Source organism: Tursiops truncatus, chromosome 17, assembly GCF_011762595.2.
Source record: "Tursiops truncatus isolate mTurTru1 chromosome 17, mTurTru1.mat.Y, whole genome shotgun sequence".
In the NCBI taxonomy this organism is placed as follows: Eukaryota; Metazoa; Chordata; class Mammalia; order Artiodactyla; family Delphinidae; genus Tursiops; species Tursiops truncatus.
The window spans coordinates 45,329,694-45,349,379 of NC_047050.1; the positions used below are offsets into that span (position 1 = coordinate 45,329,694).

Consider the following 19,686-nt stretch of genomic DNA (forward strand, 5'->3'; position numbering starts at 1 on the left):
TGGGCCCCTCACCATCTCACACATGCCATTTTCTGTTTCACACCAGCTTGGCCCCGCCACGAACCTCAGCTCATTCTTTGATTTTTATTAAAAACAAAACAAACAAAACCCCCACCATTCATATAAATGATCTGTGAGATGTGCTAGGCATGACTGGATGCTTAGGAGGGGAGGGAGGTTTATATCACAGCAGCACAACTCACAGAGAGACTGGACTTCCCTTAGTCTTAAACATAACCCACTCGCAATTGTTTATGAGTACACACGCTTTGCAAAAGTGTTCAGCAATGTCTAGCCGAGTTGAACGCATGCATACCCTATACCCAGACCCAGCAATTCCATCCCACAAACACGCTACGAATATTCACCAAGACATGTACAAAAATGACCCTATGTCCATAGTCCCAACAACAGCCTCAAATGAAAAATGCCCAAATGTCCATCTAGAAGTGTCCATCCATAAGTGTCCATCCACACAGAAAGCGTAACTAGGTTGTGGTGTATTTATATAAGGGAATGCCATACAACAGAAAGGAGTGAAATACAAATATAGGCAACAATGAGACTCTCAACTCTTATGTTGACTGGGAGAAGTGAGACACCAAAGAGTAGATAGATTTTTGTATATTTCCATTTATATAAAGTTCAAACCCAGACAGAATGAGTATTGGGTGCTAGAGAGCAGGAGTGGGTGCTGATGCCAGAAGGAGGCATGAACAGGGGCTTCTGGGGTATGTTCTGTTTCTTGATGGATGTACTGGTTACATGTAGGTTCACCTGATGAAAATTCACCAGGCTGAACGATTATGATGGGTCACTTTTCTATATGTGTGTTCTTCTTCAATAAAGTTTACATTAAATAGAGAGCACTCCTGCCACTAAGGGATTTCCCACAGCCATGTGGCCTTCCTCCTTCCCCTCCCACTTTCCACTCACCTCCTCCAGTCCTGTCTGTTGGTCTCTAAGGAACAGGACATGAGCTGTCTCGCTGCCCTGGCTCCTGTCCCCTCAGGGTTCACTCTTCTTGGTCCCCCCCACCCTTCACTTACTCTTTTTGGGGTTTTTTAAAAGATATTTATTTTGATGTGGACCATTTTTAAGGTCTTTATTTAATTTTGTTACAGTACTGCTTCTGTTTTATGTTTTGGGTTTTTGTGGGGTTTTTCAGGGTTTTTTTTGGCCATGAGGCATGTGGGATCCTAGCTCTCTGGGGACCAGGGATTGAACTTGCACCCCCTGCACTGAAAGGAAAAGTCTTAAGCACTGGACCCCCAGGGAAGTCCCACTTACTCTTTTTTGAATAAAGAGAATTTCCTCCCTAAGACAAGTTCTTGTGCCAGCTTTTAAGAATTTAATTTCTGGGCTTCCCTGGTGGTGCAGTGGTTAAGAATCCACCTGCCAATGCAGGGGACATGGGTTTGAGCCCTGGTCCAGGAAGATCCCACATGCCGTGGAGCAACAAAGCCCATGCGCCACAACTACTGAGCCTGTGCTCTAGAGCCCACGAGCCACAACTACTGAAACCCGCGTGCCACAACTACTGAAGCCTGCGCACCTAGAGCCTGTGCTCCACAACAAGAGAAGCCACCACAATGAGAAGCCTGCGCACCACAACGAAGAGTAGCCCCCGCTCGCCACAACTAGAGAAAGCCCGCGCACAGCAACGAAGACCCAACACAGTCAAAAATAAATAAATAAATAAATAAATTTTTAAAAAAAGAATATAATTTCCCCCACCTGGAAGGGTTAGACGGGCTCAGGGAGGGGCCAGCAGCCCAGCAGCGCCGCACGGTGGTTACGCCTGGAGCTGCAGGGTCGTCGCCAGTGCACCTTCGGCTTCTGAGACTTGCCAGCTGGGTAGCCATAGAAAAGTGACTTGGCTGATCTGTGTTGCAGATTCCTCTCCTGTGAAAAAGCGACGTTAGCACCGACCTCAAAGGGCTGACCGAGAGGGTCAAACAGACAAACATGTGACCAGCACATAGTAATAGAGGTTGAAAACAGAATCAGGCCATAGAATCAGGCCACGCTGCACTCAGAGTCCAGGCCTCTCTCCAGTCTGAGCTTTACACGCCCCTCCTCTAAGTGATTTCTTTCTCCAGAAGCAAATAGGTCCTAGCTGGACCCACAATTCCTGCCCACAAGCTGTGCCAGACCCAATTAAATTCTTAAAAGGGGTTCCAACTTGGCTGAAGCCAGGACCCTGCTACATAGGTTCTAAAAATATCACTTATAATTAATCAGTTTCTCTCCTCCTTCTTTCTTTTACACACCCACATGTGTGCACACACACGCATTATTCACAACTGGATTTTGAACTTTTAACTCTTCCTACTCTTTTGAGACCCACAGTTGCTACTGACTGTTGGATGCTTACTAGAACAACAACTGAACGAGATGATCAGCTCACAACGTGATAAAACAGAAGCCTCGTCATCTGAGAGACTCGAAGCAGGACGTGGAAGCCATGAAGGACCAAGGGCTCCACAGCTAAGTAGGTGGCCCCACTACGACCACCTGGATTTCTGGGTTCAAAGTCCCTTAGTCCGCATCCCCCAATGCCAAAGTCCCAGAAAAGTGACCAGCCACTGTTGGGTGCCTCTCTCGGTGCAGAAACCTATACCCAGGGTGGCAGACAGGTCTTGTCTTAGGAGGATTTCTGCCAGAGTCTCCCCGATCTTCCCTCCGTCAGGTGGGATTGGGGTTCAGTCCTGGGAGAAGGGGATCAGTGGATATGCAGATTCCCCAAAAGCTCTGTAACGGAACTCTGCAAGTGAGGCTGAATACAGTGTTTTAGGAAAAGTTTAGCTACTGTGGCTTTGAAGTGCCACGGCACTGGGTAACTTCCAGAAGATGAATCAAAGCAGTGATTCTCAATGCGTGAGCCTTACAACCCTTTCAGGGGTCCAAGAGGTCCTTCCTTTCCCAATTATACATCAGTGTAAAGCTGGATTCTCTCTTTTTTTAAAAAAATTAATTTATTTTGGGCTGCGTTGGGTCTTCGTTGCTGCGCATGGGCTTTCTCTAGTTCTGGCAAGCGGGGGCTACTCTTTGTTGCAGTGCCGGGCTTCTCAGTGCGGTGGCTTCTCTTGTGGAGCACGGGCTCTAGGCGTGCAGGCTTCAGTAGTTGTGGCACGTGGACTCAGTAGTTGCGGCTCGCGGGCTCTAGAGTGCAGGCTTAGTAGTTGTGGTGCATGGGATTAGTTGCTCCGCGGCATGTGGGATCTTCCCAGACCAGGGCTCAAACCCGTGTCCCCTGCATTGGCAGGCGGATTCTCAACCACTGCGCCACAAGGGAAATCCCTGGATTCTCTTTTATGCTCAAAGCAAACATATCGCGACAGAAAATAGGTCGCAACAGCTTGGAGGCAGAAGGAGATAATTCAGCCGTCCTCTATGAAGCTGGACATCAGAAAGATTTGTAAAAGTGTAAAAGTGTCACCGTTCTCAATTTTTTTTTTTTGGAAAGCAAATTTCCCATAAAAAGTGCTATTTGTGTTAGCATGTTTACTATTGTTATTTTTAAATGCTTACGTATTCTGTAAATGTCTCAGTTTTGATTTCTTATATGGGAAGTCTTAATAGATAAAACCCACATAACCAAGAGCTCTTTGGGATCCCCAATCATTCAGTGAGAGTGCCGAGTCCTAACCACTGGGCTGCCAGGGAATTCCCCAGATTTTCTTCTCAGGAGTCATTAGACTTGAAGACAGAGAGAGGAGGCTAGCCGCCTGGTTGGAATCCTACCTCTGCCACTTGCTGTGTGAACTCCCTGTGCCTCAGTCTCCTTATCTGTAAAATGGGGATAAACAGCCCTACTTCAGAGGGTCACTAATCAGCCTGGCACAGAGTTGAGCACTCACTAAGTGTGAAATATTATTATTCAAGTAAGCATCTATTTAAGAGTTAGGCAGTTACAGCAGTGGTGGTGGAAGGCATATAAACATTCTCATCCCCCTTGAATTAATCGGGTCACCATCTGCAGCAGAAGCAAGTCCTTCTGTTTCTAGGAGGACATGGACACATGCTTTTTGTTTGAGTGATTCCAGCGTGAGGTTCAAAAACGTTTTTTGGTCTCTGTCCTCATCAACAAGCCAGATTGCAGCTAACAATTTTTCTTGGTGAAAATCCATGAGGCTGGAGGGGAGCAGGGGGAGAAGGGGCAAGTGGAGACACGAGAGGGTGGGAGAAAGGAGTCGGAGACGATAGTCGTCACAAAGAATCCAGAGCTCACAATAAGACTCTTACTACGTTCAAAGCCACAGGTCTGTACCCCACTGAGGCCAGCTCCATCACTTAAACTGGGCAAACTGGATGCCCACTACAGCCACTTGGTATTCCCACCTGCATTTCCAGCCTGCATCTCCTTCCCCGGTTTTGGCATCTTCTACATCCCAGGCAAACCAGGATGGTGATCACGAAAACCCCTGTCCACTCCTCAAATCTTAATGAGGAAATTTACTTGTGTATATACTTGGTATATAAAGCTCTCATGATTCCTTCCAATAATGCCTGAATGATCATATTTGCTGAAGGAAAAAGGAAAGCACCTCCTGAGATCCTGGCCAAGAGCAACCTTCCTGCTGCAGCCACTTGGACCCAAGTTCAGTCCCGCTGGGTGCAGTTACAAGAGTAACTTACCACCATTCTCCTTCTCCTTATCCCTCCCCTTATTTGGCAGGAAGATATTTGTTAAAGCTCCTTGTGGAGGTGGGAGGAAGAGGGAGATAAATGATATGAACCACTATGGTTGGCCATAGGAGCCCTGGTCATCCTAACCCAGTGAGGGAGTACTCTGTCACATGTACAAGTCCCCAGCTCTTCCATTCTTATCTGCCTGGGGTGCTTGAGCAGAGATTCCCTGCCGAGTAGGAAATGGTATGGACGACTTGGATTTTCCAAAGCTAAAGTTCTGAGATATAACCCCAGGGAAGTCTCTCTTGCCCCAGGGAGAGTGTCCATGGATGGGCCTTCTTGGGTGTTTCCAGACACTTGCCCTAGTTTGAGTCATCACCGTTGCCCTGTACCTACAGGGCTTCAGGACTGGTGGCGGAGCTGATGCAGCTCGTTCTGGGTTACGAGGGAGGAGATGGACTATCACTGGACAACGTCCACCGGAGCAAAGGCTGACCTACGTGTTCATCCGGGGGTGGTCCTCCCGGACAGGTCCAGGGGGACAGGCTGTCATCTTGGCTGTGCTCTTTAGTTACAAGAAACTGAACCTGCCGGGGTAACTGAAGAGAAGGAGGAATTCATTGGAAGGATATGGAGGAGTTCGGAGACTCAAAGGAAAGCCAAAGAGCCAATCTGAAAACAACAGAACAAGGCAGTAACTAAGGTGTAGTCTCTTCAGGGTCCACTGTCCGCATGCATCAGCTCCAACCATCTCCAGCCTCTCTGTGAAAGGTCACATTTCCAGAAGAGAGTCAGGTTGGCCAGCTTTGGTTACGTGTCTGCCCCTTTACTGGGCAACTTTATTGATAGAACCTAATGGCAGAGGGCGGGGTTGGAGGGAAGATAGTTATTTTATTGAAAGAGGGTGCCATAGATGATAGGTAAGAAAAGCACTAGATGTCCATTACAGGAAGACTTCCTCAGTGGAGAACCTGTAGAGAGATGGCCCTGGAGCCCACCCGGATTACAGAGGCAGAGGCCAGAGGTGGGCTTAGCAATTCAGCGCAAAGCTGATAGTGTGACAGACAGCACACTATCAAAAAAAAAAAATTGTTTCATTATGGGCTTCCCTGGTGGCACAGTGGTTAAGAATCCGCCTGTCAATGCAAGGGACACGGTTTCGAGCCCTGGTCCAGGAAGATCCCACATGCCGCGGTGCAACTAAGCCCGCGAGCCACAACTACTGAGCCTGTGCTCCGCAACAACAGAAGCCACCGTGGTGAGAAGCCTGCGCACCGCAATGAAGGGTAGCTCCCGTTCACCGCAACTAGAGAAAGCCCACGCACAGCAATGAAGACCCAATGCAGCCAAAAATAAAATAAAGAAAATAAATAATTGTTTCATTAGAAAATTAGTGATATCCTCATTGGAGAAACTAAGAAATCACAGAAAAGTCTAGAAAAGAGAATTTTTAAACTGATCTATAATTCCACTACTGAGAAACCATCACAGTTAATTTTTGAGGCTGTTTTTCTCCTCCTATGGATTCTTGTTAACATAGTTGAAGACATATTCTGTGTATGACTTTGAACTTGATGTTTAAGCACCGATTCAATAACTACTAGAGGAGTATTTTTGTAACATTGGCCTAGTAAATGACTTGACCCATAGCTGTCCACGTGGTGGAAGAGAGAGAGGAGACCTTTTTGGGCCCATAGTTCCACCAGTACTGGGGACCAAGCATCCACTTTGCCCAGCCTGGGAAGTTGCCAAGGCCTGCCCTCCATCCCATAGGCGGTTCTATCCAGCCAAGGTGGATGGGAACTTCCGCAGACATTGTCCTATGTAAGGAAAGGCCCTCATCTCCACTTTAGAGCCCATGGAAGCTCCTTGTGTTTATGCTTCAGGGGACTGTGACTCTAGATCATTCCTGTGGGTTTCTGCTTATTCTGATGAATTCTACATGTCCTTCTAACATGAATGGATCATATTTCCATCTGATCTTTACAGGCGCCACTACCTTTAAGTCATTTGAAATGATGTCAAGAATATGCTTCATGATAAAGAGTGAAATTACTAGGAGGATGGGATCATGGGAGAATCCTAGTGAAAATAAGGCTGTAACTACCTTCATAATGGGCCACGTATAATATAGATGTGTGTGTACTTAAATTCCTGAACCTGTATATTTAAGAATCTAAAACTGAGAGCTTGCTTGTTTTAACCTTTGCTGACATTTGCTAAGGGACGGAATTCATGGTGATATAAGAGTTCAGAAGTCCATCACTTGGAACTAGAGAAATCTGTACAACTCCCACAATGAACCCTCAGGCCATATTCCTATGAACACAGTCTACCTTCAGAATTGGATGGAATCACTCTTGAAAGACTTCAGCATTTGTCCACACAGGAGTATTATTCCCCTTTGTTTTTTAACTCATCCCTTGTGACTCAGGCTCCAGCCTTCCATTTTAGTATCTTCAGAGAAATCTGTTTTCTTTACTAAAATACTTCATCTGCCCAGAAAAGGGATCCCTAGGTCAAGGCTGGGGCGTGCTGGGCTTGATCTAGTGATACACAGGGGACTTCAGCATAAGGGGCTCTTACCTCTCTGATTATTCCTTCTATGAGACTATCACGAGCTCCTTTAATTCTCTCATTTCTTATCATTGTTCCTCAGGAGTCTGCTTCAGCCCTCTTCTTTTTTCAATCTATTCCTCCTCCTGAGGGATCTTGCCCACTTTTTATTTTTTTAAATTTATTTTTGGCTGCATTGGGTCTTCGCTGCTGCGTGCAGGCTTTCTCTAGTTGCAGCGAGCAGAGGCTACTCATTGTTGCGGTGCACGGGCTTCTCATTGTGGTGGCTTCTCCTGTTGCGGAGCACGGGCTCTAGATGCAAGGGCTTCAGTAGTTGTGGCACACAGGCTCCGTAGTTGTGGCTCGCGGGCTCTAGAGCGCAGGCTCAGTAGTTGTGGCACATGGGCTTATTTGCTCCGTGGCATGTCGGATCTTCCCAGACCAGGGCTCGAACCTGTGTCCCCTGCATTGGCAGGCAGATTCTTAACCACTGCGTCACTAGGGAAGGCCCCTTGCCAAACTCTTTATGGAATTGTGGCTCCTGAATTGATATCTCTGGCCCGGCTTTCTCTCAAGTCCCAGACCCTCTTAGCCACAAGCTACTCCACATTTCTACCTTAAAGTTGTCACTAGCACCTCAAGCTCAGCATGTCCTCCAAAATTACTATTCTTCCTGTGTTTCTTATCTCAGTCAATGGCACCATGATTCTGCCTAGTTAGAAACCTACGAGTCATTACTGACACCTCTCTCACTCCATCCTCATTCTGGTCACTAAATTCTGTTTAATTTACTCATTTGGTCATTCAGTGAATCAATTTTAAACTCCTACTCTGTGCCAGACATTGTGTTGGGTATCTAATGGTGAACAAAAATAGGTCCCTGCCCTCATGGAGCTTACTGTCTAGTTGGGGAAACAGACAAATGGTGTTGCAAAAGAAATATGCAGAGTGCTGAGCAAACGTTTAGTCTGGGGGACAGGGAAGCCTCGAAGGAAGGACGTTTAAAAGAAGAGCTAAAGAACACCTTAGGAGTCAACTAGATCAAGGGGTGGGGTGGGGAGTTCAATCTCTAAGCAGACAGACCAGTGTGCGCACAAGTCCAGAAAGAGGTGGAATGAGAGAAACTTCAAGGAAGCCTTCGTGGCTCAAGTATAAAGAATTACAGGAACAGTGATGAGAGAGGAGAGGAGAGGCAGGCAGAGGCCTATGTTCAGCACCTTGTAAGCGTGCTGGACCTTCTTCTAAGAGGACAGAAAAGACTCTGAAGACCTTGCGGGGCGAGTAGGGTTGAGGGGTAGCAGATTTATATATCAAGCTCACTCCAGCTAAAACATGGGGAGTGGATTGGGTGGGGCCTGAGTGGATGTGGCGGGGAGGAGAGCCCATTGGCTTCCTTCTTGCCACTCCTATGACCATGGTCCCCAGTCCAGAATTTGGCTGTCTCTTGCCTTCCAGCAGAAGACACTGCTACTGTTTTCCCCTTGAACTGCACCTTCCATGTGGCTGCTGGACTACCTTTCAACTTCTCTCATCAGAAACGAAAACCAGTGATCCTTCCTTGTGCTCAAAATAAAGTTAAAACTCTTTAGCAGGCCACAAGTCCCTTTAAACCTGGCCCTTGTCTCCCTCTCCAGTGTCACACCCAACCACTTGTCCTCAAGTACCCTATGCCTTAGTCCACTAGAAGGGGATTCGAGAGGCAGAGAGCAGTTTGAGGGGAAAGGCCCAGAGGAGCAAAGTACCCGAGCCAAGGCTGAGGCTGAGCCCCAGGTCCAGCGTGTTGATCCAGTTGAGAGCACAGAAAACTGGCCCAAGCGCGGCTTTCAGACATTTGGCTTCAAGCAACTTCAGGCAGTTGGCTATGAGTATCAAGGACCAACACTTGGGAAGCACTTGGGAATAAGTCATCTGGCGGCTTGGACATAAGACCAGAGGTGTAATTGTTGGGAGGTGGTGATTGAGGACAGGACCCTGAGCACTGAGAGATGACAGCTTAAGAGCAGGACCCCAATCACTGGAGAACTGAGGCTCCAGGACAGCCAGGATGCCAGCTTATAAAGAATAGGCAGGACTCAGAGACTTGGGGCTCAGAAGGTCAAGGACAAAGGCTGACTTGAGGATGGCTTGGTAAGGAGAACCATGGGAGAGCTCTTTACATTCCACCTATAAAGGGAAAAGGGGACAGAATGAATCCTGTAGTATAGGGGCAAGGCTAGATGTCAAGGCTAGAGCGAGAAGGGCATAAAGCAAGGGGCCAGGCAGCTCCTTCCATCCGCCCAGCCCCACCACCAAGATCTTCATAGTTGTGGCTAGTCCACAGGACACACACAAGTCAAGAACACTTCAATTTAGCCCAATAAACCCCAAAGAGCTGTGATTACTTGGGGGCCCCATCCCAACTCAAGGTGAATGAAATCTTATATGGTTCTGAGAGAGGCTTTGTAACTCCAAGGAGGGTCTCTGGAGACCATGACTGTGCACAGTTCTCATGGTAACCAAAAGACTATGACATTCTTAGAGGGTGGTGAGGTCATAGAACCCAAGCTTTAAAGTAAGTGAATCATGTGTGCCTCATTTCTTTTTAAAAGAAACTTCTGAGAAGAGCTTAGAAGAATTTTTCTCCCCCGAGTGCCATTTCTCAAAGGTACTCACAGAACAATAAGGTGTGACTGTAATGGCTGCACTGAGTTGTCTTCTGGACAGTGTTAGAAGGGACATAAAGAAGGTGGACAGAGAACTAAGGCAGTTGAAATGCATTGACGAACTCAGCACACGATGCCTGTGTGACTTATACATGCACCCATATTGCTGCTGTGACTTGCACCCGTACCCGTACTGCCTGTGCTACTCAAAGCGATCACAGTCCTGCGGCCTGTGTGATTTCTACCCATGTTGCCTGTGTGATGCCAAGCTTTACTGTCTTCGCCCGTCTCTCAGAAGTTTGGAGAGGAAAGCCATTAGAGCCATAGAAGATGAAAAGAGAGAGCTTGCCAAGTAAGAGAACTTCCTAAGATTTTTATAGTTGGTATATTAGCTTCCTAAGTTGGAAAAAGGGGGGGAAAGTGTGACAATCGATACTTGAGCAAAGATGAAATGGGTTCAAGATAATGACTCTGGTGACTTAACAAAGATTTAAAAAAAGAAGAGTAAATGGGCCCATAATGGGAATTGTAAGATTCTCAAAAGACAGTGTAATGATGTCGATTGGCAAGGTTGTTTTCGGCTTGTAGCAGGAGTGCCAACGTGATAAATAATGTGGCTTTAATGAGAGAAAGAAACAGGGGGTGTCATTAAAAAGCTATTGGAAGCAGCAAAATAAACATTTTTTCTGGTTATGAGTAAAGTGATTTGAGTATATTTCGGCTTACAGAAATGACTTTGGGAGAAGTAATAATAATTGATCAAATCCTTAATGTTTGCCAGAGGCTTTACGAGCAAGGGAGCAAAGTGAACAATAGAGGCATTTATATGGTTTTGTAGGAAATCCTTTCTCCTACTCCCCAACTCTTGATGACTTAAAATTCATCTGGAATTGGGTTTATTGTCTGCCTCCCCCTTCAACTGTAGCAAAGATTGTGCAAATAAACTACAGAACTGAGAGCTGCAGTTTTCAGAATAGAGTTGAAAAGGTTTTAATAGAATTGGATAATTTTAAATGCACTTTAAAATTTTGGAGGTTTGATCACATTTTATTTTTTGCCTGAGAAAGCTTTCTTTTTCTGTCTACATATGCCATTTAGTCTGTTACTATGATGAAAAAAAATGGTTGAAAACACTGTCCCCTGGTTAAATAAATTATGGTACATCCATACATTGGGATGATATGTAAATGTAAAAAGGACTGATGAAGCATTTTAAGTATTGTCATATTAAGTGAAAAAAGCAAGGTGCAGAAAAACTAAATATGCTACTATTTTTTAAAAGGACACAAATAGATGATCTTTTGTATTGAAATCTATGTGACACATAACATTGTGTAAATTTAAGGTGTGCAATGTTAATTTGATACATTTATATATTGTAATACGATTACCATTGTAGCGATAATTAGAAACTCTATTGTGTTACATAATTATCATTTCTTTTTAGTGGTTGGAATAATTAAGTTCTAGTCTCTTAACCACTTTAATGATTGTAATACAATATTTGTTGTCTATATTCACTATATCATGCATTAGAGCTCCACGACTTACTACTCACTGCCAGTTTGTGTCCTTAAACAACATCCTTCCTACCCCAATGATAGATTAATAGATTAGATGACAGATAAATAGATTAGATAGGTAGATAGATAGATAGATAGATGATAGATAGATAGAAAGTAGATGATGGATGGATGGATGGAGAGAGAGAGAGAGAATGAGGCCCTTGACAACTGTGACAGTGTTGTTTCCCTGGAAACGGCAGTAGGGCAATTATTGTCCAGGTCATCAATCACCAAAGGTCAGGAATGGGCCTCCCTCAATAGTCTAAGAGGGAACTATTGGCAATAAACTCATCTACACTCAATTTGAACCAGTTTTAATGTGTACTCCTTAGAGTATCAAGTTATATAAATTTCATGCAGTGTGAGTCAGGGGTTCTTTTTTAAGTACTTGGTCTAAATGAAGGGTTACTTGTGAGCAGGTGTGTCCACTTCCCTGTGCCTCTGAATACTCGAATACCCTTGATCCAAGTCTGCTCAGCCTTTGTCTCCTGGCTGTCCCTATTCTCCAGACTCTCCAGGTGAGTTCTTCACCACCTGGGCGCCCTCTGCCTACTCTGGGAGTCTCAATGATCTGCAGTGGACACAATTTCAGGCTTAATTCTTGGCAGTGTGGTTTTTACAAGAGGTAATGTTTTCTCTGGTTTTCATACTTTTCCTGACAATGCTTGGATTTTTTGCTAATTTTTTTCTGTTGCTTGTGGCAGTATATGAATCTGCTGTTGTCTTCCTGGATCTCTGAACTGATAATCCAGAGTCCATTTCAGAAATGACCTCAGGCTTGCCCTTTTGCATCTCTCCCCAGCCACTTTTCTTCTTATTCATACCACCTTGGGAAACACTCCTATGCTCTATTTCTGACAGCTTGACATTTCACTAACCTGAAAAGCTTAGTACTACCTGCAAACCTAAATATTCAATTTTCTGAATATGGATGAAAATGTTAAACCCTGATCCAGCTCCAATCCCAGAGGACTCCTACATTAATATTTTTTTCAGTGAAATGCCTCTTTCTTCTTCTCTCTCAGCTCCCAGTCCATGACTAAATAGATCCAGAAATATCATGTTGATTCAATTTTTTAAAAAACAATCTTTGGTGTGAAACTTTGTCCAAGGCTTTTAGAATGGAGAAATCGTATTCACATGACCTTTTACCCCTTAAAGAGAAGGATAGCAGTTTGGTTAGGTTATGACATGTGCTTTCAGATGCCAGGCTGTGTTATCCAGAAGATTCTTTGCCCAGTGGGGAAGTAAGATTCCCTGGTCTATAGCTGCCATGACCCCACTGGAATTGTCTTTCTGTGTGAGAGTCTATGTGCTCTGTCTCTGGGTGCTCCTTTAATAACGGGCAAGAAGTTTTGAATAACCATATAATTCCCCCCAAGAGTCATTTGAGCCTTCCTGAGTGTGTGTTATTTGATTGATGCACGCGCGCGTGTGCTGCGTTTTTGGACTGGGTACAGAAGGTCCAATTCCTTTTCATTGTTTACTGAGCAGTTGCTTCAAAAGATACCTTGGCCGTATCTTCATTAGTAGAAACCCAAGTAAGTCCTTTCATTTCTTTAGCTTCTTTGATATTCTTTTTTCCTCCCCAAATTTCCTTTTGCACCCCAAGCACTCACCTTTTCCGACTCTTCCTTCCTTTTGATTGAGAGAGACTGGAGTGACTGAATTTGGTTTTCCTTTGTAAGAAGGTAGATAGCTAGTGGGAAGCAGCCGCATAGCACAGGGAGATCAGCTCGATGCCCTGGAGGGGTGGGATAGGGAGGGTGGGAGGGAGGTAGACGCAAGAGGGAAGAGATATGGGAACATATGTATATGTATAACTGATTCACTTTGTTATAAAGAAGAAACTAACACACCATTGTGAAGCAATTATACTCCAATAAAGATGTTAAAAAAAAAAAAAGAAGCCATGCAACCAGCCTGCTGTAAGTTTGCACCTGACTCACCTCCACACTTCGTGGGCTTCCTGTCTTCTGTACTCAAGTGCCAGAAGCAAAGTCAGCCCCTCCTCAATCCTGCCGTTATGAGTTTATTATCTAATTACCCTGCGGCAGAGTGGCTCTGACACCTGGCTTTAGTCCTTGCGGGCACATGAACCTTGATTTGCAGCTGCGCCTAGGAATGCACTGGGCTCAGCCCTGTGCCCTTTGCTGGTGCTTGGAAACTCATCCTGAGACTGTGCTTCCATCTGCTCATCCAAGTATCCGTGGGCAGCCTGTGGCTCAAGAAGTTCCCTTGAAAAGCCCCCCACAAAGGGTACCATCTTCTGAAAACTTCAAAAACCTGCCCTCTGGTTTCTTGTTTACCCCTCACGCTCTGAGTATGAAGATTTCACTGAATCACTCTCACTGGGGGAGGCTGGTGACTGTTAGCCCTCAGGGTTGCATTCTTTGTGGTTTAGCCTTCCTGGGTCTTAAGCCCTCAGGGAATCTTTCCATCCCCCATCCTTTGACCCAAAGATCAGGGCATAGTCACACCTTGGGAGCCGCCAGAGAGGAACTCCGGGGCTTTTTGGCTCCAGAGAGGAACTCCGGGGCTTTTTGGCTTTACTTACTTTACGGCTGGTGGCTGGTTGGCTTTCCCGCTGAGAGGAGAGTTCCGCTGTTTCCCTCTGTGTCCCTGCAGAGCTGGAAGCGAGTTGGGCCCCTTGGTCCCCTCTCATCACAATCTCTTTGTATGCAGAGGTCTCGGGGTGCCAAGAGTAGGAGTTGCTGCCCATCCAGGCCAAATGCATGTCCATTATTTGACCTTAGTGTTTAATGACACAGGACTCAGGGCCTGGTCGCTTAAAGCCTTGAATTTCAGGGAAGTCTGTGTAAAGCGGAGCCTGGTACAGCCTGTTAAAGAAATTTACCCTTTATTGAGTGAAAACCAAGTGCCTAACACTTCACCTTCATTTAATCCTAGTAACACCATGGCCATCTTATAGATTGATCAACCAGAATCAGGGCAACGTTCATGATCATCAGGAAATGGGACAGCTGGGACCTGAAGCCAGGTTTGCCTGACTCTGGAATCCCTGTGCTTAATCACCTGGTTAGTGGTCCTGAGTGATCTTCCGACCAGGACCAGCAGCCAGCATCACCCGGAACTTGTTAGAAATGCAAATTCTTGGCTCCTCCCCAGACTGGCTGAATCAGAAAGTCTGGGGGTGGGGCCCAGACGCCTGTAATTGAACAAGCCCCGCACGTGTTCAGATGCACCTGTATCGTGCCACTCTGCTCCCTTCTGCTCCACTCTGATACCCTTATTCAGTATCAACCAAAAGTCAGGAGGAGAGAGACAAGGCAGGAAATGGGAAGAAGGAGAAGAAAGAAGAGAGAGGGAAAGATGCGTTGGAAAGGAACAATTGAGCTTAATGGGTCTTTGGAGGGGTCTAAATTAGGAGAAAAAGTAAAGTACTCCAAGGAAACTAGAGGAAGGCCAGCCTCCCTTTGGTTCAGAGTAGAGACAGGCATTCTCATCATCCTCATTACTTTATTCGTCAGCCGGCTGAACCTGATTCATACCTTTGTGAAGATGGCTGGCGATATCCCTCACCTTTGCTGTGGGCAGTATCGCGTTCAGGAGCTTGGTCATACATTCAGGTGAAATTCAGCTTCAGCTGAGAGAACAGGTGACAGCCCAGAGTGGCAGACAGATGGCACTGCCCACCTGCTTTTCCCTAGCATTCCGAAGAGCCTTCTGCCACCAACCAAAGAGGCTGACTTGCCTCTGTTTACTATGACTAAGTTCCTCCCTGGTGATAACTAGTAGAGCAGGCCATCTCTCTTTGCCCAGAACCCCACAGAACCAAGGAAAATCGCATGTGGGGTGACAGGTACTTCGCCAGGCAGGAGTCAGGTTGCAACTTCAGAGTTAAATCTGATGAGTAAAATGAGGCTCCTGCAATTTCTCCTAAACCCACACATCCCCACTGATAACCCCTGGCCTAGAAGCAAAAGGAAGAAGAAACCTTGTCTAGCCAAGACTTTGGGGCAATTTCCTGAAGACCCACATTTGTGAGACCCCTGTTCAGTTGCTGCAGTGGGGACGGGGCTGGAGTGATACGAATAGAGGAAGAGGGGGAATCTAAGCAAAAACAAAAACAAAACAGAAACAACAAACTTATACTTCAAGACTCATATTGTAAGAGGAGGAGATAGATCTGGGAGCCAGCTTTGGCTTGTAGATCTGGCTCCCAGATCCATCTCCTGTAGAAGACAACAGGGCTTAAGGGTATGTTAAAAAAATATTCCCTCTTTTTGCTTATCTGTATTTTCTGAGTTTTTTACAATGAACTTGTATAACTTAAGTAACAAAAAGAAGTAAATATATTAAAAAATTCAGCAAAAAAAGTAAGAATTAAAAATGTATCTCTAACCAATCACCCAGTCACAGTCCAGACTCCTCAAACCAGAAGAGCTTCTAGAAAGCATACATGCCAATACCTCCTTTTGGAGGCCAAAAGATTTGCCAGGAGTGAGTCTTAGAACACAGATTTTTTTTTTTTTTTTTTTTTTTGCGGTACGCGGGCCTCTCACTGTTGTGGCCTCTCCCGTTGCAGAGCACAGGCTCCGGACGCGCGGGCCCAGCCACTCTGCGGCATGTGGGATCTTCCCGGACCGGGGCACGAACCCGTGTCCCCTGCATCGGCAGGCGGACTCTCAACCACTGTGCCACCAGGGAAGCCCTTAGAACACAGATTTTTTAAAAAAATGTTAAGGGATAAAAAGAAGAGCATTTCAGAGCATTAGGTTGTCTTTGGAAGGATCAGGCAATTAGAAAGAAAGTGGTCCCTGAGCAGGGCCAGAGCATTCAGGGCTGATGCCAGGCTGATGAGGTCCTCATGCCAAGAGCTCAGTCTGACTGATGGCTAAACAAGCCTGGATTTGAATCTAGGCTCTGCCATTCACCATCTTCACCAACTCCCCATCTACAAAATGGTGACAATTACACCTGCATGACAGGGTTCTTGTGAGGGTCAAATGAAACAGTGCCTCTAATGGCTTAACACTTTCCACGGCACACTGTGGGGAAAAAAAAAAAAAGAAAGAAAGAAAGAAAAAGAAAAAACACACAACAGACAAAAGCCTAGCATCCTAACTACGTGGCAAGCACTAGTATAGATTCTTTTCATTCATTAACTAATTTAAGTCTCATGAAACTCCTAGAAATGGGTTACTATTATTGTCCCAATTTTACAGATGAGGAAACTGAGGCACAAAGAGGTTTAAGGAGCCTGCCCAAAGTTCCATAACTAATAAGAGGAGGAGCTGAGATTTAAATGCAAGAGAATGTGGTGATCATTTTGTAATGCATAGAAATGTCAAATCACTATGTTGTACACCAGGAACTAACATAGTATTATAGGTCAATTGTACTTCAGAAAAACCCAACCCACCAACCAAACAAACTCATAGAAAAAGAGATGAGACTTGTGGTTATCAGAGCAGTGGGATGGGGTGGGGGGGATTGGATAAAGGTGGTCAAAAGGTACAAACTTCCAGTTACAGGATAAATAAGTACCAGGGATATAATATACAACATGATTAAGTAACAGTGCTGTAGGTTATATATGAAAGTAAAGAGTAAATCCTGAGTTCTCATCACAAAGAAAAAAATAATTTTTTCTATTTAATTTTGTATCTATATGAGATGATGGATGTTCACTAAACTTATCGTGATAGTCATTTCATGATGTATGTTGTCAAATCATTATTCTGTACACCTCAAATTCACACGGTGCTGTATGTCAATTATATCTCAATAAAACTTGAAGGAAAAAGAAAATGAAAAATAAATACAAGAGAAAGATCTGGAAGGCCAAGCACCCATCTGTTGTTAACAGGGGTTTACCTGTGAGGGAGTGTGATTTACATGGGAGGACTCTCATTTTTTACTTCTACACGCTTTTGTAAAGTTTGACTTTTCACAATGACTAGTGTTTATTCTTTTGCTGTTTTTCTTTTTTAAAAAAAGAGGTAAAAATATTGCTTGTTAAGCTGTGTCTGAGTTCCATGGTCTGAGCTTCTTCCTCCCACCCTTTCTTTTTCCTAAATTCCAGATTGAGAAGAACAACAAATAGAATTCTAGCCTCCTCTTGCTGTAGCAGTAACATTTTAGGATCAGTGAACGTGTGTGGCTTTGAACCCGATCAAGTCAAGGTGCGAGTGAAGGACGGAAAGGTGTGCGTGTCAGCTGAGCGCGAGAACAGATACGACGGCCTGGGATCGAAAAAGTACAGCTACATGAACATCTGCAAAGAGTTCAGCTTGCCCCCGTGTGTAGATGAGAAGGACGTGACATACTCCTACGGGCTCGGCAGTTGTGTCAAGATCGAGTCTCCCTGCTACCCTTGCACGTCTCCCTGCAACCCCTGTGATCCCTGCAGCCCCTGTGACCCCTGCAACCCATGCTATCCCTGTGGGAGCCGGTTTGCCTGTAGGAAGATGATTTTGTAAAATGTAGGAACCCAGGACTTAGTAGAGTCAGGTATCCAGCCCGGCAGCTCTTCCAGAGTTTCTCTCCCCCTTCCCACGGCCCGTGTTATTCAGGAACATAGAAAACTGAATACATAACTGCAATGCACTGGTGTGTGAGAGTATTTTGGTTCAACCCACCACAGAGCCCCGCCAGGTTAGTGGGCAACGGAAGGATGAACAGATGGGAACGGAGATGAATGGTGAGATCTGCCCTCCTGTGTGCTACTTTATACCCCACTACCGCCAAATCCCAGGAAAAGATACTTTTGGGGTGGGCATCCCCAGACACTGTTTTTCCAAATGATTTTGTGACATGACCTTGCCCAGAAATGAAACAGTCAAAGCAGAAACCAAGACTAGTTAGGGCTGAAGGCAAGCGCTTTTTTTTTTTTTTTTTTTTTGTGGTACGCGGGCCTCTCACTGTTGTGGCCTCTCCCATTGTGGAGCACAGGTTCCGGACGCACAGGCTCAGCGGCCATGGCTCACGGGCCCAGCCGCTCCGCGGCACGTGGAACCCTCCCGGACCGGGGCACAAACCCGCGCCCCCTGCACAAGGCAAGCGCTTTTTCAAAGCTACTCCGGTAGGGAGTACTGGAGAGAAATGTGGTTGGAGTTTTGACTGGGGCAACGATGAGAGTACAAAAGTATGGGGGGAGCATGTTCACTGACAGAGGGTGGGGTGGCCATACAGCTGTTGTGTCTCAACATTCCTGTGATTTGGGGGAAGGGCCAGCTCTGGCTCAGGGTGGTTTGCAACCTCCTAAGGATTTATTTCAACTATCTGCTTTTCTCAAACCCTAAAACTCCTTCAAGGCACAGAAGTTCAGTCCAAAGTTCATGAGTGGAAAAGTACAGCTGTCATGAAATGAGAGCATAGTTCACCTGAACTTGGATCCTCATGGACACAGCCCGTCAGTAATTCGTGACCGCCAAGACAGAAATAAGTGTAAAGGAAGAGGGATGATGGGGAGGGCTCAGAATGAGGACACTGGCTGGTTACAGATCTGACTGTTACGGGGAATGCAAAACCCTCACGTTTGCACAGTAAGTCTTTTTCATTAGTCTCAGCTGCATGTGCATTAAAGCCTTGGCTGCATATGGGAATCACCTAGGGAAGCTTTAAAAACACGGATGCCCGACTTCCCTGGTGGCGCAGTGGTTGAGAGTCCGCCTGCCGAAGCAGGGGACACAGGTTCATACCCCGGTCTGGGAAGATCCCACATGCCGCGGAGCGGCTGGGCCCGTGAGCCATGGCCGCTGAGCCTGCGCGTCCGGAGCCTATGCTCTGCAACGGGAGAGGCCACAACAGTGAGAGGCCCGCGTACCGCAAAAAAAAAAAAAAAGGATGCCAAACCATAAAGGTAAAAAACACAAACTAAACCACACACACAAAAAGAAAAAAAAATTTTTTTAAACATTTTAAAGAAAAAAGTACTGATGCCTGGGTCCCATCTCCAGAGATTCTAATGTAATAGATTTGAGGTGTGCAGCCTGGACGTCGAGAATTTTAAAAGTCTCCCCAGGTAACTGAATCACACAGGTAAGGTTGAGAAACTCTGGATAGGATCTTAAAGCTCTCAAAGCCCTTTTTCCTTAAAAGCTTCCTTCAAGTTCAATGTTACAGAATATTGATGGTGATAGCAAACACATTTTGCTTTCAGGTGAGGGAAGTACTGGCCCGCTAATACAGGTGGTGAATGAAAAACATTGAACATTTCAAAAATTTATTACCTAGCAGCTAGGTATAAATGAATGTTTGTATGTACCAAACGGTAGAGTTACCTTTATAAGTGTCTTGCCATACCTTGATGACATGTTCAT

At 45.5% G+C, this 19,686-nt stretch overlaps 1 protein-coding gene and 1 long non-coding RNA gene across 2 annotated transcripts in view; one reads left to right on the forward strand and one right to left on the reverse strand.

Annotated features, from left to right (window-relative positions):
- Positions 1 to 1,553: 1,553 nt before the first annotated feature.
- The window catches only part of LOC117308707 (uncharacterized), a 79,208-nt gene continuing 61,075 nt past the window's right edge, over positions 1,554 to 19,686 (reverse strand). The window contains exons 4-6 of the long non-coding RNA XR_004522871.2: positions 13,956 to 14,238; positions 13,018 to 13,142; positions 1,554 to 1,905 (exon numbers count right to left, since the gene is read on the reverse strand). This is a non-coding gene — a long non-coding RNA (uncharacterized lncRNA). The remainder of the gene's footprint in view (positions 1,906 to 13,017; positions 13,143 to 13,955; positions 14,239 to 19,686) is intronic.
- Positions 9,783 to 17,987, forward strand: ODF1 (outer dense fiber of sperm tails 1). The gene is made up of 2 exons (XM_004321560.3): positions 9,783 to 10,185; positions 17,448 to 17,987. Exons 1-2 carry the CDS (start codon positions 9,866 to 9,868, stop codon positions 17,842 to 17,844), a joined length of 717 nt encoding a protein of 238 aa, XP_004321608.1. The 5' UTR covers positions 9,783 to 9,865; the 3' UTR covers positions 17,845 to 17,987.

Excerpts from the sequence above, each read along its gene's own strand:
- ODF1 (XM_004321560.3), top strand. The coding sequence starts at position 9,866 with ATGGCTGCACTGAGTTGTCTTCTGGACAGTGTTAGAAGGGACATAAAG. Across the intron at positions 10,186-17,447 it reads GAAAAGAGAGAGCTTGCCAA|ATTGAGAAGAACAACAAATA; the intron begins GTAAGAGAACTT and ends CCTAAATTCCAG.